Source organism: Equus quagga, chromosome 10 (genome assembly GCF_021613505.1).
Source record: "Equus quagga isolate Etosha38 chromosome 10, UCLA_HA_Equagga_1.0, whole genome shotgun sequence".
In the NCBI taxonomy this organism is placed as follows: Eukaryota; Metazoa; Chordata; class Mammalia; order Perissodactyla; family Equidae; genus Equus; species Equus quagga.
Window position 1 is genome coordinate 35,258,036 of NC_060276.1, and position 27,378 is coordinate 35,285,413.

General features: G+C 41.1%; 1 protein-coding gene across 4 annotated transcripts in view; it reads left to right on the plus strand.

Annotated features, from left to right (window-relative positions):
• The window catches only part of CHRDL1 (chordin like 1), a 110,039-nt gene that overhangs the window by 74,839 nt on the left and 7,822 nt on the right, over positions 1-27,378 (plus strand). For 2 of the 4 annotated variants that reach the window (XM_046673562.1, XM_046673563.1), the window contains exons 7-9: positions 10,055-10,122; positions 17,169-17,337; positions 21,283-21,477. In XM_046673562.1, the coding sequence (XP_046529518.1) occupies positions 10,055-10,122; positions 17,169-17,337; positions 21,283-21,477 (432 nt within the window). Of the gene's footprint in view, positions 1-10,054; positions 10,123-17,168; positions 17,338-21,282; positions 21,493-27,378 lie in introns of all 4 variants that reach the window. The other 2 variants (XM_046673560.1, XM_046673561.1) reach the window with 1 other exon arrangement.

The window sequence follows — 27,378 nt, forward strand, 5'->3', positions numbered from 1 at the left end:
CATTTAAAAATATTTTCTTGTATTGTTCATTGTTTCCTGGGTCTTGGCTCCTCAACTAGAAAGTTCTATAAATAGAGGACCGTCTTCTTCTTCCTCTGTTTCCACTAGAATAGTATTGAGCATATATCTTGTGATGAATTTATTAAAAGGAAAGAGAGCCACAGTTACGAAAAGCTCTTGACAGCACTCCAAGTGCAGTGCTGGCTGGAGAGACAGGAGAAATGATTGAACTCACAACTTACTCAACTCAAGCTCCTTTATCCAACGCATCTCCAGTGAGCCCAAGGAGAAAATTGAGTCTCTTTATAAAATCGAGATATTTCTGCTAACTCCTTCAAAGTAACTGAAACTGGAAGCAACTGCTTAAAAGCAATTTGTCAGTGTTCAAGACAACTGCCATTTTACCTAAGACTTTCAATTTCTTTCCGAAAAAGCAGCAAAATTACACCTCAGACGCCATCTCGGCTGCAATGCAGAGATCTCCAGGGAAGTGGTGTGTGAGATATTTCATTTTTTAATATCTTAAAATTCTATCAAATTTTTCAAAATCAAAGAAAACTGGAGAAAATACCAGCAACTCCAAATATAGATCCTCACGTATCAGTCTAGAGTTGCTTTTGTTTTTGTCCTCATTTTCAGCAGAAACACTACCATCTCCTGGTCATAATGATAGAAAGGAAACATTGTTAGTGAGAAGCACTACTTAAAAAAATAAAAATTAGCTCAATAATTTTTGAGTTGGTATGCTCTCACCTAAACTTCCAAATGAATTGAAACACTGATCTTTTCATGGCTAGGGAAGCCTGACCATCCTTAGTAATCCCTTTTCAAAAGTGAATCATTCATGTTCATGAATATGGGACCATCTTAGGGATTGTCTATCCTTGCCTACCTCTCCTCTTCTTTGAAATCCCCACTGGAAGCTTTCTTCTTCCATGGAAACTTTCCAGGTTGTTTTTGTTCTATCTCCATCCCTTGCACTCAGAATTCATCTCCATGTGCCTGCTGACTGTCCCAGGACTCCCACCCCTCTGAGGTCATCATGTTTCTTTTTGGCATGTCTTTTATGTCTAGAATGTTTCTTCTTAGACAGAAACCCCTTCTGACAGTGGATGAGACAGCATTGACTTTCATACTGAGCTTAACAAATTAACAGCAATGATTCCTAATTGGCCATCTGGGATATCCTGTCAAGGTCAATAATGCCCCATCCTGTTGTGGTGTTGGAGGGTTTTTCATGTGTGTATGAGTCTGGTTCTACAATGAAAATAAGGAGTTCCTGGTGAAGCATTTCAAAGCAATGCTCTTTTCATGGATGGTTAAAGCCACCCTTCCTTCAGCGTTGTCCTTCTGACTACTTCAAGGGACGCTGCGACTGCCCAAAAACACACCGCTGGATATGCCCGCTACTCTCATTAGAATAGTCTTCATGAGCTTAGACCTCAACATTTATAGAAATTAATCTTTCTTGACTGACAGTATAAACGGAGGAAAAAGAAACATGAGAAGGAAGAGTGATGTCAGGCAGAGGAATCATATTTGAATACAGTAGTACCCCCTTATCCACGGTTTTGCTATCCGTGGTTTCTATTACCTGCGGTCAATGGCAGTCCAAAAATATTAAACGGAAAATTCCAGAAATAAACAATTCATAAGTTTTAAATTGCACACCATTCTGAGTAGCATGATGAAATCTCACATCATCCCACTCGGTCCTGGGTGGGACATGAATCATCCCCTTGTCCAGGGTATCCATGCTGTGTACGCTACTTGCCCATTAGTCACTTAGTAGCCATCTTGGTTATCAGATCGACTGTCTCGGTATCGCAGTGCTTGTGTACAAGTAACCCTTATTTTACTTACTAATGTCCCCAAAGCCAACTTTATTATTATAGCCATGTGCTGCATAACGACATTTCAGTCAAGGACAGACTGCATATATGATGGTGGTACCATAAGATTAATACCGTATAGCCTAGGTGTGTAGTAGGCTATACCATCTAGGTTTGTGTAAGTACACTCTATGATGCCCACACAATGACTAAATCACGTAACAACACATTTCTGAGAACATATCCCTGTCATTAAGCAACACATGACTGTAGTTATTGTTGTTACTCTCTTAATGTGGCTAATTTATAAATGAAACTTTATCATAGGTATGTATGTATAGGAAAAAACATAGTCTATATAGGGTTTGGTACTATTCACTGTTTCAGGCATCCTTTGGGGGTCTTGGAACATATCCCCTATGGATAAGTGGGCTGTACTGTGTTATCTACACTACAACTGTAAGAACTCGCAAAGCCCAGGTCCCCATAGCCCAGAAAAAGTGGACAGTTGCTATAATTATCCAATTGATTCAAGCGAATTGCTGGAATGACTACATCCACTTTCGTTTTTGGCTTTGGCTGTTAAAACCAGACCCACATCCTCTACTCTCACCAAGTAGTCCAGTCCTCTTTGGATAGGGCCAGGAAGCCAAAGTGATGGTCACAGAAAGAAGAAGGACCTTAAACTGGCTGCTTTTCATTCCCGGGTTGAACAGGCAGTAAACATCAGTAGATCACTGAGTTTCCCTCTCCACCCTGCTTGTTATTTTCCATTTATGGATGTGGTAGCGCAGGACTCTATTTGGGTTCTTGGATTTTTACCACTCTGCTTTATGACTATGTAAATTGCACTGCCTCCCAGTGAAGCAGATATCTGTCTTCTTCAACCTCATTTTAAACCAAGAGAGAAAAACACAAACTCCTCCTCTAAAAAGATGAAAATAAGGAGAGGACTAGCATAATTATGAAAGAATCTAAGCCATTTCAGAAGGAATGAGCTGAAGAAATTTCTGCAGCCATTTTTTTTTTTGTATCTCCAGGATTCTGGCTTTAGAAATGTAATGATTTAGAAATAAAATGATTCCCTTTCTATGTGTGAGCATAAATTTTCTTTTTCTGCTAGGCTTCATTTGTTTGTTTAATCTAGATCCTTTCCTTTGTTAAATACCTAGCACACTTGTGGGAGTCCCTAAGTTGGGCTTTCCCCCTGTGTAAGCTACCCTTGAAAGAGGAGAAGGAGGGGCTGGCCCCGTGTCCGAGTGGTTAAGTTCGCACGCTCCACTGCAGGCGGCCCAGTGTTTCGTTGGTTCGGGTCCTGGGCGCGGACGTGGCACTGCTCATCGGGCCACGCTGGGGCGGCGTCCCACGTGTGACAACTAGAAAGACCCACAATGAAGAATATACAGCTATGTACTGGGGGGCTTTGGGGAGAAAAAGGAAAAAAATTTGAAAAATCTAAAAAAAAAAAAGAAAGAGGAAAAGGAGGAAGAAGTGGAAGGAAAGGATGGGAAAAGAGGGAGAGGCAATAATAGCTAACACTTACATAACACTCACAGTGTGCCAGGCACTATTCTAAGCTCTTTGTATATACTAATTCATTTCATCCTCAAACCCTATAGGGTAGGTATTACTGTCTACATTTTAGCAATAAGGAAATTGAGGCACAGAGAGGTTCATTTACTTGCCCAAAGTCACACAGGTAAGAAGGGGCAGAACCAGGAATTGGACCCAGGCAGTCTGACTCTGGGCTGTTCTCTTATTCATTACTGCTATGCTGCATCTCAGCTTGGGGATGTGAAACAATTTTGGGGACTCTTGTTAACTTTGAGGCTACTGAAGGAACAGACTTTGTGACAACTCTGCTCCCAGGGGCCAGATATGGTAACACTTCCAGCAGATTCATCGGGACTACTCTGGGATGCAAAGACCCCATTTATAGCCATAAACTTGGATCTGTGTAGTCACATCTCCATTGAAAGAGCAGAGCATGGGTCATGGGCACCATCTAGCTCAGTTTTTTTATTCCCTCTCCCATGATTTCCTCCTGCAAACACATGCACTTTCACAATGCACTTTTTAAAAAGTACGTATTTCTGATTTTTCTGGATAAATGCTTTTGTACTCCTCTTCAGATTTGGCTTGCTACTGTTGGCAGGAGTCCTTCCTTGTCTGTGACTTAGTGTTTCTCAAGCAGATATTTTGTTTAAAGTGCTTAGAGCTTGTATTGACAGCCCAAACAATAAAATGCTTTATTTGACAATAAAGTATTTTCTAAGAAAAATGACCGCCCACTTCACAAGATGCTGGAGGACCTCTTGTAGTCTTATGGATCACTACTGGAAGCTCAGGTGTCTACCAGTGGAGAATCCTTATACCAGTGTTCTTCAAAGCTTCCTTCAAATTTCAACACACTTGCTCCCTCTGAAAAGAATTTGGAGAATTAGATGTTTGGCATAGGCCCCCCCAGAGTCATCTGCTTCCACTCCCTCTTTCATCTCCAGCTTGGTTATTGAGTACTAACTATAAAGTAGCCCAACCACAGAACCTGGAACGATCATTTTCTTCCTCTCTGCCCTCTCACAATTTCCCTCAAAATACTTTTAACTCTTTTCCCTGATTCTGCTGATTTCAACTTGTTCTTCTGAAAATACAGAAATCACTTTGTCTTGTCGCAGAGATCACTTCCCCCTGTCTTGAGGATTCATTTAATTTCTATTTGCCTTATGATTAGAGTGACCGTATAATTTATCATCCAAACTGAGACCCTTTTGAAAGTGAGAGGGGCAATCTTAATAATTATGCCTGCCAGAAAAAGAGGCATAAAACTGTGTTGTCCCAGATAAATCAAGACCTACGGGCACTCTATTTATTATGATGTGTGTGTTTCAGAAGTGGCCACATGCTGGCGTAGTTTTGCTGTCTGAGGCTTATCTTCATGGGTATCTCATAATCTCGTTGTACATTTAGTCCTTTTGAGAGGATAGGGTTTAATTCTGTGACCTGGTTAAGCCAACCAGAGATTAATAGAAGCAATGGGAGCTATAAACAATCTGAATTTTAGCCTAGCTCTTGACCATTTTTCAAATAATTGTTCTCCATTTCTCCCATTACCAGAAAGCCAAGCCATTCCAGCTCCATAGGGTACCACTCAGAGGATAATTGAGGTTTGAATAAACAACACATGTGGCTTTTAAGGTTAAATGAATATTGTTTGACATACAGTACACCAGAGTTGTTTTTCATTTTGGTTTCAAAAATTGGTTAAAATTACCTCTTGTTGCTTCTCGGAATTAACTAGAATCCATCTGTCTCCATTAGAATCACTGTTGTTTTTTTTTTTTTTTAAAGCATTGGCTGAAAAAAGAGGCTCCCTCTCATGATCACTTGTCCAGTGAATCAGGGGCAAAAAACAAAGAAACAGGTTTTGTAGGGTACTGGTGCCTACTTTCTTCTTTTATGGATTTTGCCTCTTAGATATATCTAAGTTATATCTAAGGTATAATATCTAAGATTGTAAATGGACAAACCTATTTTCAGCTGTCCAGACAGACCCTGCCCAGGCCTAGAGAACCACTTATAGCCATAGAAAATGTGAACATCCAAGAAGATAATTCCAGTTTAACTATGGTTCAAATTATATGGAGTAACTAAAATGTTGAAACCTTTAGCAGCTATTTATAGCAGATTCAAGCTTAGAGAATGCCATTTTATTAACTTTGAAAGCTCAAAGGCAACAAAATACTGGTAGTTCCTACTTGAAAATATATATTCAGAAGTAATAGCTGTGGTAGTTTTTTTGTGTGGGGTTTTTTTTTCTCTGTTTTTTATGATTTATTTTGAAGGTTCTTTTTTTTCCCCTTCCTGCTTTTTCTCCCCAAAGACCCCCCGGTACATAGTTGCATATTTTTTTTAGCTGTGGGTCCTTCTAGTTGTGGCATGTGGGACGCCGCTTCACCGTGTCCTGATGAGTGGTGCCATGTCTGCGCCCAGGATCCAAACCGGCGAAACCCTGGGCCGCTGCAACGGAGCACGGGAACTTAACCACTCGGCCATGGGGCCGGCCCCCTTCAGTAGTTTTTAATGAAGTGAAATAGTTCAATTTAGGTACACATGACTGTCTGAAAATGCTTAGGTGGTTGTGACACATTTATCTGAACTTGTGTTACAGGGTATTAATAGTCTGCTCCCACGTTTGATACTGACTTGCCTCGTCACGTTGCCATCTTGTCTCTGTTCATTTAACAGGGATTATATGCTTCTATATTGCTTTCCAGATTCTGACTGGACTATGAGTATTTTAAAACACCATTTAAAAGCCCTTTAAGACTCCATGGTCTAAATGCAATAAATTGAACTTCTCAGAAGGCCGTGCTGAGTAAACATTTCATGTCAATCCCAATCATTAATTTACATTAAAAAAGGACATTTGATGCGGACAGCTATTCTATCAGTTTTCTTTTGTAATTTGTTCTTTTTTACCTACTTAGATTAGGCTTAAAACCACATCCTATAGCTTTTATATTTTGTTTTGCCATTTGCTCGTGAATCTTTTCTGATTTCAAATCTCTTGGGTCCCATGTTTTCATGTTTGCTCAGGACAAAGCTTAGACCCACCACTGCCACCTGAAACGGAATAAGTAAATCCAAGTTCATCCCCACTTAGTCACTGTCAAGGGCAGTGCCATTCCCTAGCTCTCCAGATTTGCAACCCAGAGTCATTTTATACTGTTTTCTCCTTTGCCTTCCTCCTTTATTATCAAATCTTCCATCAGGGTCTTATCATTTCCTTTTGATCAGGAGTGGTCTGATTTGCCCCTTCTTCTCCATTATTTTATAGATTTTCATGGCTTATCACATATTATTATGACAGTCTCCTAGTCAGCCTCCCAAATTCCAGTTGTTCCCCAACTAGCGGACACTCCATTGCCAAGATAAGCTTCCGCAAATATCACTTTTACCATTAGAACCTCTACATAAAGATTGGTAACAGGATCAAATGTGAATTCTTCAGCCTCTTTTTGAAGTCCATGCAGCAATTATTTACCACCCTTACCTCAACAACCAGTCCCCCTCCCTTCCTCCCTCCTTCACCCTCCTTCTCCTTCTCCCCCTCTCTCTCCACCAGCCCCATTTCTCCTTTCACATCTGAGGTTTCTACTCAAGCCACATCTTGCTTGCTGTCTCCAGTATGTGACTTGCTATTTCCCAAGCTCTGGCCCTTTGCAAATGCCATTCCCTTCAGTTGAGATACCCTCTGCCCACATCACTGTCTGTTTATACCCTGCATTTATCTGCTTCTAAAAATGTGACTTAACAGTTCTTTTGGGAAGCTTTCCATGACCACATCTGGCCGCTTGCTCCACCTGTTCAGTATCTCCTAAGCACATATATTCCATTTGTATTTTCAGTTGTTACCCTGTGTGTGTGTGTTTTTAGGCTATTTCCTATATTGATTTCCTGTCACCTCCACACAGGTTGTATATGTCTTGAGGGAAAGGGCATGTCCTGTTCTCTCCTCCTCCTGCCTTAACATCAGGCTCTCCGCTCGAGAAGCATCCAGTTCATGTTAACGGACTTTGGGGAATTATGTTCTAGACAAAAACAGAGGGGAAATCATCTTCACTCTTACAGGGTCATTTAAGTTTCCACATAGTCTGCATCCAGTCTGTGTCTACTATCTTTACTCAGACATGGAATAACCAGGAAGAGGCGAGTATACTATTGCCCAAGCACTTAATTCTGTATTTTTGACTGCAGTTCAATCAGTACATATACTGAGCACCTGATGTGTACCCAGAAATATGCTAAAGTGCTCCAGCCCAGTTATTCACAAACTCCTGCACACATCAGAATCTCTGGGATGGCTTGTCAAAACCCAGATCACTGACCCCCCACCCCGGAATCTTTGACTTAGTAGGTCTGGAGTAGGGTCCGAAAGTTGGCATTTCTAACAAGTTCCCAGGTAATGCTGATGCTGCTGGTCCAGACACCACACTCTGAGAACCAATGATGTAGTCAGTACGGAGGGGGCGTCTAAGACATGGTCTCTGGTTTCAAGGGATTTACAGTCTCTTTAGGGAAGCAAGGCAAGCTTAGGAAACATTTAACAGCCAAAAATATTGTACAGTGTTTTAGTATTCATTCATTCAACAAATATTGACACTATCTACATGCCCAGCACTGTTCTAGGCACTGGAGTTACATCAGTGAACACGATAGACAAAAATCCTTGTTCTCATAGGAGAATTCTAGTGAGAGAAAACAGACAATAAATAAAATATATAAAATGTACAATAGTGATAAGTGCAAAGAAGGAAAAGAAAAGAAGGATAAGAAAAACCAAAAGGGGATTGAAATTTTAGATAGGTGGTCAGAGAAGGCCTCCCAATTCCATCATTTGACAAGTATTTCTTGAGTGACTGCTATGTGCCAGGCACTGTTATAGATGATGGTGACAGCCATGAATAACGCAAACAATAAACCCTGTCCTTGCAGAATGGACACACTTATTTGGGAGCCAGGTAAGCTGGTATTTTGGGTATTAACACTCATCAACTCATTATGTGACTGTGAATGGCTATACACCCTCTTTGAGCGTTGGTTTCTCCATCTGTTAAATGGAGCAGTTGGACAACGTTATGCTTGTACATCTCTAAGGCTATAGAATGCTAAGTCCTTCAGGAGATCAGAAATATGTAAGAGTGCTTGAGGAAGACTTAGTAAAGGAGGAAAAACTTAATGGTTTTCATAGGCATGGGGAGTTCTGGGGGGTGGGAGGTGGGAAGGTAATTTCAGAAGAAGAATAACGTGAGCAAAAGCATGCAAGCAAGAATGGGAGCCAAGTTTTAAATGAAGAACAAGGAGGTCAAAGGGTTCCCATTGTATAATAGCTGAGATAGTTGGGTAGGAGGTAGATGCTCAGCAAAGATGAGGTGGGGGCTAATTACAGAGAGTCTTGCCTGGGAACTCACTGAGGGTTTTGATCAGGAAATGATACAATTATACAATCAAAGTGGTGTTTTAGGACGATTAACCTAGCAACCAGTTAAATCTTCAAAATTCATATTTTTTTTCCATAAGATGACCTTTGAATCATGGAGAGTTAAAGCCATACTTTGTTGTATGTCACTGTCTAATGATAATATTGCTATCAAACTAATTTTAAGGTCTTTTTCAAGCCCTAAAAGCCAAAGATGTTATGTAATTTTCCCTAACAGTATTACACATGATTGAACCAGTAACATGTTACTGTTTAGACTTAGGTTTTGAAAGTTTCAGAGATGCATTAGAACAGAAAATCCTTAATGCTTATATCTTTTTCTCTTCCTTGTTATCCCATGAAATATATGATTGACTCTATATTGGGTTTATCCTCAGGCAGATTAGATAGATAGATAGATAGACGTAGAGATAGATATAAGACATATATTCACAGAAACACACACACATATAAATAGTACTCATGTAGAGTGACGCAAACATCTCTAAGACCAAGCTCTTCTCATCAGCTTGCTTGGTCCTAGATAATACAAGGTAATATTCTTGGAAGCTGAGGAACGTCTGTACCTGTTTTGTGAATTTTGCCCTCCAGGCTAAAAGTAGAATCCTGCTCCTAAAAAGAGTTACTTTGGAAGATGGCAATGATAGGGGTTCGCTGTTCAAAGAGTGGACTTACAGACCTAGAGAAAGCTGTGGCAGGCAAAAACAGAAGTACATCTTGGATATTGGTTATGTAAACACTCCAACCATAGCGAGTTTTATCCTAACTTATCAGGTCATAACTTCTCAGAGACATAATGGTGAATTTAACAAATCATGACAGACCAAGTCCTCAAAACTCTCACTTTTTTAAGGGTAGTTTAAACACAAGTTAAATATGCCTACAAAATACTTAACTGTTACTGGAATAAAATAAGCAAAAGTGACAAATGATGGCTATATTAAACTAGAAAGTGATTATTTTCCCTTTTATTTTCCAAATTATGTGTAATGTTGCTGGAAAGTCTATTTTAGAAAGTGGCAACTTTCTCGGGAGTTGTTTTGAAAAATGAGGCACACCCAAAGAGAAATCTTTCAGTGGTGCTTTTTGAAGGACTGCCACAACAGCTAAAACATCTGGAGAACTTTGAGATCATAGAACCAAAATGTTACTGGGTCACAAGGGTGATATTTTTTCCTTCTATGTATGGATGATTCTTTCTTTATTTCTTTTTAATCAACAGGAGAAGGAGAATTGTCGTGGGAACATTCTGATGGTGATATCTTTCGGCAACCTGCCAACAGAGAAGCAGTAAGTGTGAATAGTTCAAATAATTCAACGCTCCACAGCATCAGGCCAAACTTTCTTCTCTCCATGGTTACTATCCCAGCAACTCCATAAAAGGGCGCATTTTTAAAACCATTTTTCTTCCCTTTCCTCAGAAATTCGAATGGCATCATTACCAACCTATAACCTTTTAAATGCACTGTATAATTGGTAAGCAGGCCAGGACACAGAGAAATCATAGCCTTAGCCCTTAGGAGCCCTTCATCTAGATCAGATGTTGGTGCCCTTTCAGGATGACTTGCCAAAACTTTGTCTTCTGTAAGGGAGGCAGATCGCTACCCCTATCCTCAACAGGAAGGACTTTCTGTGGGATTGTAAGGCAGGGCAGCCCATCCTTTTGGCAGAGGGACTTTAGACATGTCCACTTAACCTCTATCCTAAGCCTTAGCTCTTAGTCATACAGCTTGAAGAGCGGAAAGGCAGCAGACCAGATTCTCCTTCCTCAGCCTGCAACATCTTCTCATTTCCATTCTCAGCACTAATTTCAGAAAAAGCTTTATGAGTAGACATCTCTCTACATAGGGTAATAGCATCTCTTGTTCCTTTGTATTTTGAAGTAATTAACAAAATAGAATCTCTCTCTAACAAATTTGTGTCTAAGTACAGCAACACTTCAAAGTTCTTAAAATCTGAAAAGGAGATGTTCCGATTCAAAGAATATATCATATTAAAGAACTTAAGAAAAGTATACAAAATGTACAAAGGCACTCATTGCACATAAATGGGTATTCATTGCGCCCTTGTACAAAAAAAGCGCACAGGGGCATTCAATGCAGCATTATTTTGATAAGAGCAAAACAAATGGAGACAATCTAAATGTCTGTCAATAGGAGCTTGGTTAAATACACCCAATCTATGGGGCACTGTGCAAGTGTTAAAAAAAATGCAGTGCATCAAAGTGCAGTAAAGTGGAGGGATCTCCAAGATATATTATGTAAACAAAACAAGGTGCAGGATACAATTTATCCTGTCATATCCTTATGTAAAGATTGTGTGTGTGCATGTATGTAAAGGCATATGAAAAGTCTGGAAGGTCACATACCAACATGTTAAGAGTGGTAATGTCAGAGGGGTGAAAATGGGCAGGAGGAAAGGTTGATTTTGAGTTTTTACTTTATATCTTCTGTATTATTTGATGTTTTGCAATGAACATGAATTAGTTTTGTAATAAATAACATTTAATGATTTTCTAAAACCTTTTGAGTTAGTTTTAAACGCACTTTGGATATAAGGCAAGAGTCTAGGAAATTATAGGGCAGGCCCGAGGATAGTGAGGGTATGAGGAAGGTGTTGATAGGGGACATAATAAAATGACCAATACAAACATCACAGTGTTGCTTAGGCCATGCTTCCCAGTTATCACATGTGCCACTTTTGCTTTGCATTGTCCCCAGCTTGCCAACACCCTCAGCAGTGAGGTGAAATGATTCATATTTTCTTTCTTTCTTTTTTTTTTTTGAGGAAGATTAGCCCTGAGCTAACATCTGCCAATCCTCCTCTTTTTTGCTGAGGAAGACTGGCCCTGAGCTAACTTCCGTGCCCATCTTCCCTTACTTTATACGTGGGACGCCTACCACACCATGGCGTGCCAAGCGGTGCCATGTCTGCACCCAGGATCCGAACCGGTGAACTCCAGGCCGCCGAGAAGCGGAACGTGCGGACTTAACCGCTGTGCCACCGGGCCGGCCCCTCATATTTTCTTTATTCTCTAGTCGTATTATTTTCTAGACATTGCTGTTTCTGAGTGAGCATAGAAGGATTGTGGGTAGAGTAGAGAATAATACTCTGGATGTCTCAAAAAAGGAGCTCTCTTGCAAGAGAGGGTGGGCTTCTCAGTTTTCAGAGTAATATAGACCCTGAGGAAAGATTTTCTCCATCCAGCTCTATCTGCTTTGTAATAAGTGAGATTCCTTCCAGATCCTAACAGGAGATGATGTCAGTCTCCATCTTCTGTGTTGTAAATTTCCTTTTTCTCAGCCCCAATTTTTTATTGTGGTAGGAAATTGAGAGTAGCTAAATTAGTTGCTGTCAACCAGATGCCATTTTAAACCAAATTCAGGTCTCAGTCACCTTAAGCTGTGTGCCTTACTTAAGCTGGGTTTCTTAGCCCCCAACACTTAGCACTGTGGCCACCTCAGCAGTTTTGCTGGTAATGCCATTAATTAGACTTCCTTCCTGACTTTGTCTTATGCTGCTCCCAACTCCATCCCTTGTGTAAGCCTCATCGTTCTTCCTAAGCTGCTGGTGATAGGGCTGGACTTAATCCAGTACTTCCTGTAGCAAAAGAGGTCAGATACAGAATGCAGGGCCTTGAAATAGTTATTGATTTTCAAAGGAGTTAAAGACCTATCTTTAGAAACAAACGTTTGGGCCTGGTAGACCAAATCTCCAGATGGTTCCACTTTATTATAAATAAATATTTTCCTTTGTTCTAAAAGGGGTAGATATTGTGGGATATGATTTGAATAATAAATAGCATCTGTAGTAATGGAGAACTATGTACCTGGCACATAGTAGGCACCCAGTAAATATGTGTTGAGTGAATGAGTGTGGAAGGTGGACTGAAATAGGGGGGTGGGGAGTGGGGGGGACTTTTCATTAACATTAATGCACAGGAATTTGCCCCAAATAAGAGAGAAATCCTTCAAACTTGTTTTCTCTTGACTAGCCAAAAATTAGGAGGTGGGAGAATCCCTTGTTAATATCCTTCATAGGCCCAGCTTTCTGCATGGGAGAAAAATGGCAGCCCTAACAACACATTTCCTATTCAGTAGACTGTTCCTTTAGTAGGCTGTTCCTTTTTACAGGGAACCATCAAAAATCTCGGTTCAACAGAAACACAGATGATTGTTTTATTTTGCCAAGTGAGCTGAAAACCATCACTTTACCAAGTTTTATGAAGTGCATAGAAAGGAGAACCAGTGGTTCAATTATGACTCCTTTGTAAAAGCGTGAAATGGTTTCCGTTTGATTTTTATATCATAATTTCACATGAATTGATCCTAGTACCATCATATGTGTGTGTGTGAGTGTGTGTGTGTGTGTGTGTGTTATGTTGGGAGAGAGAAGTAGGAGCAGGGTCGAAAGCCAAAACATGAAAGCAACCATAATTTTGTTTTGGACAACACCCAAACTGATTTTTGTCCCCAATAGATTACTCAGAGATTTACCATTAGAAAAGTAGAGGAGTTTGTGATAAAAACAATATGAAACAGATAAAAACGCATGTCTCATTCACATTGTAAGAACAGTGGTTTGGGAAGGAAACTGGGCTAAGTGTCTCCCAGACAGGCATAGATGTAGGTTACCAGTGACTACAATATAATGTACTCATGGCTTTGTAGATTAGAACAAATTTTTTTAATTAAATTAACCTTTTTAATTTAAATTAAAATTTTTATTTTTTAATTGAACTTAAACGTTTTATTTTGTGATAACTGTAGATTTATTTGCAATTGCAAGCGATAATACAGAGAGATCATGTCTGCCCTTTACCAGTTGCCCCCAATGGTAACCTCTTGCAAAACTATAAAACAGGATAACAACCATGAAGGCACTTTTAAGGCCGTTTCTGAACTTTCATGTTTTCCTGTCTCTGCCAATAAAATGCTTATATATTAGGCCTTAGAACAAGTAAGGAAGAAATTCCTGGGGAATTTGTACAATGGTGGGAATTTTCCATCACCAGAAAAGAACTGTGTAAGAGCCACCTCAAAAGCCTGAGATATTTGTCAGTCCTTCATGTCACTAAATTAAATAATACCAAAATATTGAGCAGAATAAAATAAACCATAGCTATGTGATCATTCCTACCTAACTAGTTTTGACCTGCTCTCTCAAGCAGGCTATTCACAGTTGGTTTTGAAGATGAGCTCCAATTTCACTTACAACTCCAAGGCGTTAATGCCTTTTTCTCCTTTGCTGTAAGTTACAAGGTCAGAATGGCCCCTGGTAAGCTTTTTCCGTTTGTTTAGGGGAGCAACTCTAAAAGAGCCATTATTCTTTTCTTTCTTTCTTTTTTTTTTTTACTTGGGTCATACTGGTTTATAACACTGTGTAAATTTCAAGTGTACCTCATTATATTTTTGCTTCTGTATAGACTGCATAATGTTCACCACCAGAACTCTAGTCTCCATCCATCACCATACACATGTGCCCCTTTACCCCTTTCATCCTCCCCCCACCCCCTTCCCCTCTGGTAACCACCAATCTGTTCTCTGTATCTATATGTTTGTTTATCTTCCACATATGAGTGAAGTCATACAGTATTTGTCTTTGTCTGACTTCCTATTGATGGAAGAATGGATAAAGAAGATGTGGTATAAATATATATATATATATATATATATATATATATATATATATATATGGAATACTACTCAGCCATAAAAAACGATGAAATCTTGCCGTTTGCGACAACATGGATAGACCTTGAGGGTAGTATGCCAAAAGAGCCTTTACTCTTAAGCCAAAATCACACATCACCACCCCCACTTCCAGGCCCAAACAGAAGATCCTTTGTCAGTGATTCTCAACAGTGGCTTCAAATTAGAGTTCCCTGAGGAGAATATAAAAATCCTGATGCCCAGGCCTCACTCCAGACCAACTCTATCAGACTCCTTGTGGTAGGCCCCAGGAATCAGTATTTTCACACCTCCGCGGGTGATTCTTTGCGCAGCTGAGGTAGAGACAAGTGGCATGTGTGGTTGTGAACACTGTAGCAAACTTAGATATCTGAAAGAACTTTTCTTTGGAGCAGCTTTTAGCCAAATGTTCGTGAATCACTGAGTTTGACCAGACATTTTCTGTCCTACTTTCTCTTCCTCTTGTTCATCTTCCTCTCTCCTTCCCCCCATTCCCACTCTCCTGCCATCTCCAAAAACTCAGCCTTCACTGTCACCCTGAATAAAACCACTCTCCTCCCTAGCTTCAGTTTCTCTGTCTGTAAAACAAAAGACCTAAATAAGATGAGGTTCTGAGGGGCTGACTGGTGTATCATAGGGCCTCTGATCAAAATCCCTGAGTTTTTGTGTGGTTTTTTTTTTTTGGTCTTGAATCAGTTTTCTACCCTTACCATATGTCCAGAGTCTGAGTCCCTGGTACCAAAAAACAGCATTTTAGTTTGTGTTCACCATCATGAATCAGAGAACTTCTTGTACTTGCAGCTTATCATGGGTCAGCAAGCTTCCCTCTCAAATTCTAGCCCTGTTAAACTCCTTCCTTTTAGCATCAGTAGGACACCCACCAGCCAAACTGTCCTCTCTGTATTCCTTTGGCAAAATTTTGCCAAACTCCAGAAAGGACAGAACAATCTGTATTGGCCTTTGTGGAATGTGAGTGATTATGGCAGAAAAAGACATATGAGCCATTGTGGGAATGAAAAATATTTGCACTGAGAATCCCATCTGTGTGCATGATAATAAATTGATGCAAATTCTTATTTGTGTGAGGTTTTATAGTGGTGCACCAGCTTGGGCTCTTCTTAAGTATAGGTAATAATGTTCTCTTTCTCTTACCCCAGCTCCTGTTCACTCTCCTCCCAGCAATGCCTCTACCCGACCAAGAGAGTGATAATAATTCCCAAAGCTAAACTTGCAACATGTGTGTCTATGGAACATAACTATAATAAATGTTTTATGGGATGGTTGGTTCAGGGGACCCTATAACTACCTTCTCATTGTTCCCTGTTATTTCTATCACTGAGTATAAGGATCTTCCTTTTTAATTGCCTGTGAAAGATTTTTTTAATGGGTTCACCCCTCCTTTACCCCTAACAAATGCCCCTAAAACATAATGTCACTTGGCTTTAAGCCTTGAGGTTCTATTCTTCATTAATTACAACCCCCTCTGCCCCTATTCTACCTCAGCTCCTGGGAGAGGGGTGGGTAGCAGAATAGTGGGCTCATCATGTGTCTTGAGCCCTTGCTGAAAGAGCAATGATTGGATTACTTGTACTACAAGACTCCAAGCTTTCATTAGGGATCACAGCTTTCATTCATTCATTCAACAAGGATTTGATAAGCACCTTCTAGATGCTAGACACTGGTCTAGGCACTGGAGACATAGCAGTGAACAGGACAAAGTCCTCACCTCTGCAGAGCTGACGTTCTAGTACTGTCATGCACAGTCAGTTCTTCTCTCTCTAAAATGTCGAGGGTGTCTGTGCTCTATAAAACGTCTAGGGTATCTGCTCTATGATCTCATGTCATTGCCTGCATTTCCAGTCTCAGTACATCTTATCTAGACTATGCTTGGTTTGTCTCTTCCTCCTATCCAGTTCACACTACACATTATCAGGGTTCATTGCTTTGAAACACAGTTCTGATTTTTTCTCTATTTAAAAAAAAAAATACCTCAAAGACGTCTACACCCTCGCCCGTGTTGCCTACCAAATAAAGTCCTCACCCTTTAGCCTGTCATTTAAAGTCCTCCATGATCTGGCTCCAACCCACTTTTGGAATGTTATCCTTCAACTGTTCCCTTTTATGGTCTCTATGTTCTCTGCTACACCTTCTTAACTTGGAAATCTCTGCCTGGAATATTCCTCACCAACTCTGCCTGTAAAAAGTCTCCTCACCCTTCATAGCCAAGATCACAAACCCTCCCCGACTAGAAGCTCTCTTTCTCGTCCTAATTTGCACAACATTTTACACTTTTCCTGTGGCCGCTGTCATATTCTGCCTTGTGTTGCAGGCTAGTGCCTTAATTCTTAAACCCGAATGTGAGATTCTTGGGGGCAGGAAAGACACTTTACCCATTTTGGTTGTTTTCTCCCTCAGGAGTTTGTCTGTGAATCTAACCCAGTCTTCTCCAGGGAGAGAGAGAAATCTCAGCACGTCGCCAGTGCTGCTCTTACTTCACGTCCCTATTTCTCTTTTGGTGTGGGTGGACCTGCAGCTAAGAAGAGCTCATGACTAAAAATCATCAAATAGCTTCTAATGTATGTAAGTCTATCTCTGCCTTCTCACTGGTGAATTTTGGGGGCTGAATTTGTCCTTGTCATTTTACAGAGACATTCTTACCACCGCTCTCACTATGATTCTCCACCAAGCCGACAGGCTGGAGGTCTGCCCCGCTTTCCTGGGGCCAGAAGTCACCGGGGAGCTCTTATGGATTCCCAGCAAGCATCGGGAACCATCGTGCAAATTGTCATCAATAACAAACACAAGCATGGACAAGGTAAGGGACATGCTCCTTTTGTATTGCATCCACGTCAGGGCTTCAGCAGCCCTGGTCATCGGAGGGCTAGAGCTGAGAAAGGACCCTTTCTCCCATGCATATCATACATTCACATGTGGATCACTCACCATCAAGTCTAGAAAGTAGTGATGGACTTGGACGAGTGACTCCAGGGGCCTCTTAGGACTTCCTTAAATACAGACTAAAGAGCATAGGTTATGTTTCAGGTGTATCTGTCCTTATTTAGGACAAAAGACAAGAAAGGAGTAAATCTAATGCAGCCTACAGCATTTTCTTAGTTGCCCCTGGGAGTTGGAGGTCCTTGGGAAAATTCCTTGGGTCTTTAACAGAATGAGAGGTTGTTTGTTTTCCAGCAGGGCACCCAATATTCAAAGGTATTCAGTGCCAAATGCTTCTGAAGCTCTTATACATACTTTAGAAATAGCCATGCTCACACTTCGGAGTCTCTTGGGGCTCTTCTTAAAGATACATATTCCAGGCTCCTCTCTCAGAGATTGTAATTCCCATGAGGAGATTGTCCTTAGAAATGAGTGATCCAGTGAGAACTCCAGAAACCTGGCTGAGTACCAGGAGGACTGATTAGGTTAACACCAACATGCAGCCCACTCAGCCGACCAGCTGGCTGCAGAAGGCACCCACACAGGTCCACAGCCCTGGTCCTTCCTGCACAGAGTTCTCTGGCCTCCACTCCCCGCCCCCCAGTAGCGGGGGTGAGGGGAGGAGAAATTCAATCAAACAATTGACTGCTTCTTACTTTTTTAGGCATTGTGTCAACCAGCTCTTCAGAGCAAGAGCTCAGCTGGTTCCTTTGTATGAAACCACAAACATGTTTTGTTTCCTTTAAAGGACAAACAAATCAAAGGCAGTTCCCTGAATGGGTTAAAAGTAATAAATTATTAAACCAAATGATTGAATAACACGGGTGAAAAACAATCCGTTACAAAGGACTCCTACTATAAATCTCAACAAAGCTAGTCAAGCCAAAGCTAGTTGATCACATCTGTTACTAGTTAGATGTAAATTTCAGATTACAGATAAAAAAATTAAATTGCTTTTGAAACTAACAGGCTTAAAAGAAGAACATTCAAAATAAAACTCTTAGTAAAAAATGGTGATGTATTAGAAGACTTGGAAATATTTACTATCGATCTGGGTTTGATTTGAAATTTATTATTTTTAAATTCCAAGGCATTCTGATATGAATTTATGAAATGAAGAGGAGGAGTGAGGTAAAGATGGAGTTTGATTTGCAATCCTAAATTGCCTCCAATAGATTCCATTTGCTCTGAAAGTATTTCAAAGCCTTAAAAAACGTCTGGGGAAATGGCCTTTGAAAATCCTAAATCCCATAATGTCCACAGGCCTCTTCATTTTCAGGACAGAGGCTCGTCCCTTGATTTTCTCCACATCCTACAAAAGGCCAGCTGGTTTACATTTATTCATTTGCCCCTATTGATTTGGATACAGCAGTTCTCTCCTGACCTTTCTGTTATCATTCACTGGAAAATCACTTGTCCCCACCCCCGACTCCTGAAGCCCCAGCTGGATGATTCAAAATCATCTTGAGAATTGGTTGGTGGGGAGAAGGCTGCATTTCCCTCTAGAAAATTGACCTTACCCTATTGCACTTCAGAGTGCAGTCTCTCACCCAGTCTGGATTGTTCCCTTATTCCAAATGTTTAGGGAGAGGGAACCTAGCTGTAATACACTAGGAGTCCTGCCTGCACTGCTCCTTAGCATGTCTCCCCTTCTCCTCAGCTCTCCTGCTAATGATGTGCTCCTCTGAGATACGTCTACTTAGTCCCTTGTTAGAATCAAGAAGAGGCAATAGGACTCCACCATTTTGAACTTGAGTTCAGCCTAAATTGTCTTGAAGCAGACTATGTACCCACTTAATCACATTGTCTAGAAAGGAGTGTCACTGTTTGGGGAGGAGAGAGAAGAGATAACGGCAGGAGAAAGAACAACACATCTGGCCTGTCTTGTCATGTCATTCTATCCAGAGCCCTGAGCTTCACAGTTAGATATCAAGTCCCTATTCTATCTCACTGTAAGGTTGGGAGCTTCTCTTGTTTAGGTTCTCAGGTTCTTGGAAATCTTTACATAGATTGACCTGTTAGAGTGCCTAGTACTGTAGCAGCTCTTGCAAAGGACAGGAAAAGGCAATCAACATCATGCATATTTCCTAATGTGACCCAGTGGACTTGAGGAGAAAGAAATAGCCCAATGATTCATCCTTCTGCGGCCATTGTCTTGCAGCCAAATCAGTCTATTCCTAGAAACGCCCAAAGTGGGGCTATTTCCCTCACCCTAGCCCCGCCTTAAGTGATACAACCCACCCTAGAGATGTTGTTGACTGGGATGTCGACAGGTCTCCCTGGGTATGATGAGGTGATGGAAATAATGAGAAACACACCCCGTCCCAGTCATGGCTTGAAATCTCCAGAATGTCTCAGCACTTTCAAAAGGAGAGAATTCATTCTCAGACCTCCCCATTCGCAGCCCTGTGCAGTTCTTATTCTGGAGCCTAGCTCTATGCCTTACAGTAAGAGCCAGATATGTGTTGGATGGTTTGCATTGAAGGATGTTCCTGTGGTCCCTTCCCTTCATAGGCCCCTCAGCCTGCAGCCCAAATGCTTGCTCTTGCAAGGCCCCTGAGGAAACATGGAGTCAGTGACTTTATTTCCCACTCAACAAATGTGAAACCACCAAAGGATATCTGTAGGGCAGGCAGTGATTCACCGTAGCCCGATCTTTACAGCCATGGTGAGGTGGGGGACAGAGGACATTGCCTGAAGATTAGAGGCATAAGCTACCTTTCACCACTTACCAGGGAAGTGCGGGTCCTTTCCCTCTCAATCTTGTCTTAGCGCCTTCCTTCCCATGCCAAAGGGTAGGCCAGCGCCATTTAGCTTTATACTCCTCTATGCTGGTGGATCAGATTCTCATAGCATTTGATATTCTGAATGGATTTGCTTCAGGATCTGGGGAAAAAATTGGCCCTTTGGAAAGAGCAGTACTTTTGTCATCTAGCCTCCCTGAGCAGCAGATCTCTCTGGGAAATTTTCATGGCAAGAAGCACATCCACTTGAGCCATTACAAATCCTCTATGGAACTGCAGGTATTAATGCTACATTCTGCTAGAGGTTCTTTATCATATACCGAGGACAGATATACTCCCATGCATTTCATTCATTCCTCTATTTTTTTTTCTTCTTTATCTCCCCAAACCCCACCCTGTACACAGTTGTATATCTTAGTTGCAGGTCCTTCTAGTTGTGGGATGTGGGATGCCGCCTCAACGTGGCCTGACAAGCGGTGCCATGTCCGCGCCCAGGATCTGAACCCTGGGCCGCTGCAGCGGAGCACACGAATTTAACCACTCGGCCACGGAGCTGGCCCCCTCCTCTATTTTTTTTATTCATTTTTTTAAGATTTTATTTTTTGCTTTTTCTCCCAAAGCCCCCCAGTACATAGTTGTGTATTCTCAGTTGTGGGTCCCTCTAGCTGTGGCATGCGGGATGCCGCCTCAGCATGGCCTGACGAGTGGTGCCATGTCTGCGCTCAGGGTTCGAACCGGTGAAACTCTGGGCCACCAAAGCGGAGCTCACAAACCCAACCACTCGGCCATGGGGCTGGCCCCCATTCCTCTATTTTAAAAACTATTTATTGACTGCCTTCTATCTGCCAGGCACATGTGAGCATCCAGAGGCCACTGCTGAAGAACCTGAGTAGTTGCTGATGGTTTAACAAGGCCCAAATGGTTGTTTTGGTTACAGAAGCTGCTCTGTAAACGTATCTCTATGGCCATCAGAAGAACAAAGGATCCTAGATGTCTTAAGGGGTTCAGGGCTTTGGTTCTGAGCTCAGAGGCCCATTTTCAGCTTCCTAGCCTTTAATTTCCAGTCCTCTGTTCTCTTCCAGTGTGTGTTTCCAATGGAAAGACCTATTCCCATGGGGAGTCCTGGCACCCGAACCTCCGGGCATTTGGCATTGTGGAGTGTGTGCTGTGCACTTGTAATGTCACCAAGCAAGAGTGTAAGAAAATCCACTGCCCCAATCGATACCCCTGCAAGTATCCTCAAAAAATAGATGGAAAGTGCTGCAAGGTGTGTCCAGGTAAAAAGGCAAAAGGTGCGTTGGTTGGAAGCCCTGCCTTTGGTTGAGTGAGATCCCCACATAGTCATTCTCAATGCTCTCTGAACATCAGAAACATAATCAACCTGCCATATCATTGTAATGATACTAGTTCTACTAATAATGAACTTCATTCTCTCCTCTCTTGAAAGGCTGATAAGATGGTTGCTTGGAAGAAATTTACTACTCGGAAATAGACTGGGGATTTGCTTGTGTCTACCACACCTTTGACCCCATGTAGTCCCAAGTGCCAAACTTAAAACTTGCTTTTCTGAATGGTAGAGAAATTAGGTTATAATGATTAGTAGGAAGAATAGTGGCACCTTTCATTTATATCGTTATTTAACTCATGAAAGCACAATCACATATATTACCCTTTTGAGACAGGATGAGAGACAGGTGAGGTGTAGTGGAAGAAGAATGTGTTCTGGTCCTAATCTAAGTTGCTGTGTGACCTTGGAAATGTGGCGGTCTGCTCTGGGCCTCATCAGCCTTATCTGTACAATGAAAAGTTTGGAATAATTGATCTCCAAGCTCCCTTCTAAGACTAAAATCCTATAATGATATTTTCAGTTCTCTATGAAAGATAAGAAAATGGAGGAATATAAAGTAGAATGACTTGCCAAGAGTCATATAAATGGATAATAAAACCAAGGCCTGGAACCCAGGTCATTTGCAGCCCATTGTCTTTTCCAGGAAAGTAGAAAATATTAACTGATATAAAAAGGCAAATTAATTATTTAGATGGTAGTTTTAGCACATGAGCTAGATAAAAATATAGTTGGTAGTACTGGAGTTGACAGAGTATGGGATTGGGAATCAAGTATTCTAGCCCTGGCTCTGCCAGTGCTTTCCTGTGTGACCTAGAACGTGTCACTTCACTTCTCTTAGCCTCAGTTTCCTTCTCTGCAAAATGAGAAGGTGAGAGGAGATGATTTCTTATGGCCTTTCCAGTTCCAGCATTCTAGGAGTGAATGAATGAGTCACTTCCAGGCACATGAATTTATCATATGCCCACCTGCAAAGCATTTTTGTAAACACAGACGAGACACCAAACATTTTTAAATGTAGGCAGAGAAATAAATCATTTATTCCTTCAACTTAGGCAACTCCTCATGAGTAGCAGGCAAATGTGAACTTAGTTAATGTATATTTTTTGAGCATCTTCATGTAGGCCAATGGTTCCCAAACTTATGTGCACATTGGAATCCCCAGAGAGCTTCTAAAAATACCTGTGTCCTATCCCCAGAGATTATAATTTAATTGATTTGAGATGTAGGCCTGGGCTTTGGAAGTTTTAAAAGATCCCCAGGTGATATTAATGTGCAGACAAGTTTGGGAACCACTGCTGTAGGCCCAGGGTGGCTTATGGTCTTGCTACTCAAAGTAGTTTGTGGACCAGCAGCACCTGAAAGCTAGTTAGAGCTGCAGACTCTCGGGTCCCACCACAGACCTCCTGCAGCAGGATCTGTGTTTTAATAAGATCCCCCAGTTGGTTCCAATTTGCCTTAAAGTTTGAGAAGCATTTATTTATGGCACAAACAAAATCTTTCTGTTTTTGATTGTTTTATACCATCAATTTTTATTTAGATTTACCCACATATTTATCATTGTGTATATTCAGCATTCCTTCTTGTATTCAGATCTTCCTCTTCTGGGATCTTGTTACTTCTGTCTGAAGTGAGTTGTGGTCAGCTTGGTGGCAAACTCAGTTTGGGTTGTCTAAAAATGCCTTTTTTCCCCTCTCCTTCTTGGAAAATAATTCCCATTTTTGTTGGGCAGACAAACAGAAGTGGGCTAAGTTTCTTTTCCTCTGTTGAGGGAGGAATGACATTTGGAAACAACTGCTCTCGATCATTTGGGACCAGTTGTTTCCAAGTGATCAATGAACAAAATCTTTCTTAATGTAATGACTGTCATCTTCCAGAGTAAACATGGAGCAGGGTGTGGATAGGAAGGACAGGAGCTATCTGATCTGGAGTATAGAATTGGGGCATTAAAATTGATGAGGAAACGTACTCATTAGGAATAGGGAGAGAGCCCATTCTGAAGATGATATGAACAACGGGGCCACCCAGTCACAACAACCTATCATCACTTCCAAGTCTGTGATCTCACTGGATCCTCAAAGCTTTTAGTGACCCTTAGGAGTAATTCCACAAACACAATTTTCCCTTTGGTCAAGAGTCTAAAGCCTCTGGTCATATAAGTAATACAGCATGGTAATTTCAGACAAAAACTAAAAGTTACCTACACTACCCCAGGTGAGATCAATCCTTCCACTATATAATATTCCAATTTGAATCTCAGACCTTCAGACAAAATCCCATTTCATTGTGTGCTTAGGATTTTATTCATGCAAGTGATTCTAATAAGAAGTGAACGAACCAAAAAGGTGTCAGAACAGGACACCAAAAATGGCATTATTTTTTAAATAATTGGCCTCTCAGGTTGGTTATACAGTCATGCATCACTTAACGACAAGGACACAGTCTGAGAAATGCATCATTAGGCAATTTCATCATTGTGCGAACATCATAGAGTGTACTCACACAAACCTAGATGGTATAGCCTCCTACACACCTAGGCTAGATGATACTAATCTTGAGACCACCCTTGTTGACTGAATCATCATTATGTGGCACATGACTGTATTTATTAAAACCTTTGCATTCATACTTTTTGGCTAAGCAGTTTCACTCCTCGGAATCCCAAAAAAGTAATCAGAGAGATACAAAAATATACAAACAAGGATTTTTGCTGTAATGCTGTTTACAATATTGAAAACTATCTGAAAGTCCACCGATATGGGAATAGTTAAATACTTATGGTATATTTGTACTGTGGTATACTATACAGCCAGTAAAAGCCATTGCAGACCAAGATTTAATGCCATGTAAAGATGTTTCCAATATATTAAGTACAAACAGCAAGCTACAAAAGAATATGTATATTATGATCTCACTTCTTATGTTAAAAAAAGACAGCGTTCATAATACACTTAGAGAAAAAAAAGACTGGAAAGGCATATAGCAGAATGTTAATAGTGGCAATCTTTGGGTGACTGAATTATGGGTAATTCTTATTTTCTTCTTTTTGTTTATCTGTATTTTCTAAATTTTCAACAATATATATTACTTTTGTAATTAGAAAAAAAATAATAAAAGTTATTATTTAAAAAACTGCCCTCCAGAATCCAATTGGCAATGTACCCAAGAGTCTGATTGACCAAACCTGTTTCTCTGGAACAGCTGCTTCCTCACCCTGCTCAGGTGTGTGGAGATAGAGGACTTATTGGGCAACGTGGAAGGACAGAGTTTCTGTTCCATTCTGTATACTTGTCTCTCAGTGAGCCAGACATGGGTGTCTGCAAAATTAACGACTCTTCATAGTCACATTGCCTAACAAGAGTCACTCTCCAAAAAGGACGGGCACCTGCTCTGGGTACTCAGAAACTTCCGAGCATCAAGCGACATGCACTCGCTTATGCATTCCATCTGGAAATATGTACTATGTGCCTACTGTGTGCAAGACATGGTTACAGGCACTGAGAATAGAGAGATGAGCAAGACAGACAAAGGCTACTTGCCAGCGTGGTCCTTACATTCTAGTAGGAGAAGATAATGAACACAAACCAATAAGGTAATTTTAGGTTGTGATAAGTACTGTGAAGAAAAAACAAACAGGATCAGATGATAGTGAATTGTGGGGAGGGCACTTTCAAAAGAGTGGTCAGGGAAGGCGTCTCTGAAGAAGTAATATTTGGGTAGAGTCCTGAACGATGTGAAGGGGTGAGAAATGGGAAGATCATGACATCATCGGCCTCTTAGAAAATAACACATGACACAGAGGAAAAGGAACAAAGAGGTGAGGAGGGAAGAAGATGGATGGGGGAAAAAAAGAGCAGTAAATTCAGTTATTCTTGTTGAGAAGGGAAAAGAGAGAAATAAAATTCACTGATGATCCAGCCAAAAGTTTCATTATAACAAATGATTACAGGCTCCTCCAGGAACAAACTAGGGCCAAAATAAAGGGTATGAGTCTCACCTCTCTCTCTTGCCTGTTGCTCTGGTAGAGGCTGGCTTTGCCTTGCATATCAGTGGCCACTTATAGGGTTGTGTAGGACTTCCACTTCCAGAAGGTTCCCCAACTCACCTCTCTCCCCTACTGTACCACGCCAGTACTTGGAGTTCCCATAATTACACACTCCTTTTGGATTATATAATAAAAAGCCCCTGTGAAGACTTAAAAGTTCCCTGGGCTGGGGTAATACATCTCTTTCATCAGTCATCACCACTTCATAAGGAAATGATTTTTCAATTTCTTAGTTCTAGAGGGCTCAGGACAGGAGCATTCTCATGGGAAGTGGGAATGGCCAGAAATGACTTCAAGGATGGCATGCTTCCTCCAAGAGAAATGAAAGTAGGTGAACGTGGAGTGAGCAGAAAGGTGGAGGGTGTGGAATGAGGAGGATGTTGCCAAGTAGGTAGTTTGAAAGACACTTTGTTTGCTCTTAATATTTTCAAGTGCCAGCCAGGGTTGAGTCACTACTGGATTTTGTCGTTTGTAGATCCCTTCTGGTGAGTAAATTAAGCTCTTAGAGGGAAAGGGTGGTGGTGCAGGATAACTCTTCAGGACACTGGGAGGACTTTTAGCATGTTACAGGTACTTCCAGTGCCATCATGGATTTCATATGGTAGTTACAGCCATAGCCAATATTAAGCTGGTGAGCAAAATTTTATAAATGAACTCAGCTCTCATTCTAAAGGTGATAATTAAATACACAGAGGTACACTCAGTGACCTCCCACCCACCTAACCATTTGAAAAGTGCTAGCACACATCCCTTAGTTACCTAACACATCACCAAAAAAGACTGGCCCACTGAGTAATTAAATCACTAAAAAGAAGGGCAAAAGGATAAAGGAAGCTTGATTCTAGGATAATCTACAAATTGAGTAATCCAACTGGGAATCATGAAGAGAAGACATCGATTTTGTCCTTACAGTGCCAAAATGGTGGTGGGGGTTTGAAGGCTAATCAGGTCGGCAAGAGACATGAAATAGCCATTTGATTACATCTGGTCCAAGGCATCTGATTGGCTAACGCTGAGTCTCCCTAATCAGAGTCACAGATCCAAAGCACTCAACACTCAACAGTTTCAACAGATGGCTCCAGGGTGTCCACAGCTTCTCGTTGTTGTTTCTGATTTGAGTGTCCACTTTAAATACACCACTGAAGAGGGTGCTGATTACAAGGCCAGCAAAGAAATTTAACTCATGGATAACAAACCAGGAGAAACTTTTTTTGGTAGGGAGCTGAGGGAAGGGGTGGTGGTGGAGCAGAGTGGAGACTATCAGGGGGTTGGTACCTTTATACCTGGAAGTGAAATCCAACAGTTCATAATTTAAGTGATCCATAGTTGAGGGATTTGACCAATTTTTTTGTGTCTCCCAACCATTCGTTTGGCATAGAATACATACGACTAATCTGACATCTAGGTTTTGGCACTGGTGTTGATCTGATATTATCGTCCCCCTTACAAACATATCAGTGAGCATTCAGAAATGTCAAGCCAATTTGGATAGATCCGTTGGGCAAGTATATGTGCATAAATGAGTGTTATAAATGTTTTCAAAGTATATCTAAGTGATGTCAGGGAAGTTAACCAAGACCTTCTGTCAGCCCATTCCCTGGGTCTCTATTGGTAACACTGAGCTAGACAGACCGTGATCCTGATGCAGTATGGAAAATCCCATGTTCCCTTAAGTGCCTAAGAGATTTGTACCTGGCCACATTCTTCCTCCTCATGAAGGTCCACTTATTTGGTGGTGGGTGGATCCAGTTTAGTTTGTGGACCAGTGTTCTGAAGAACTATGGATTC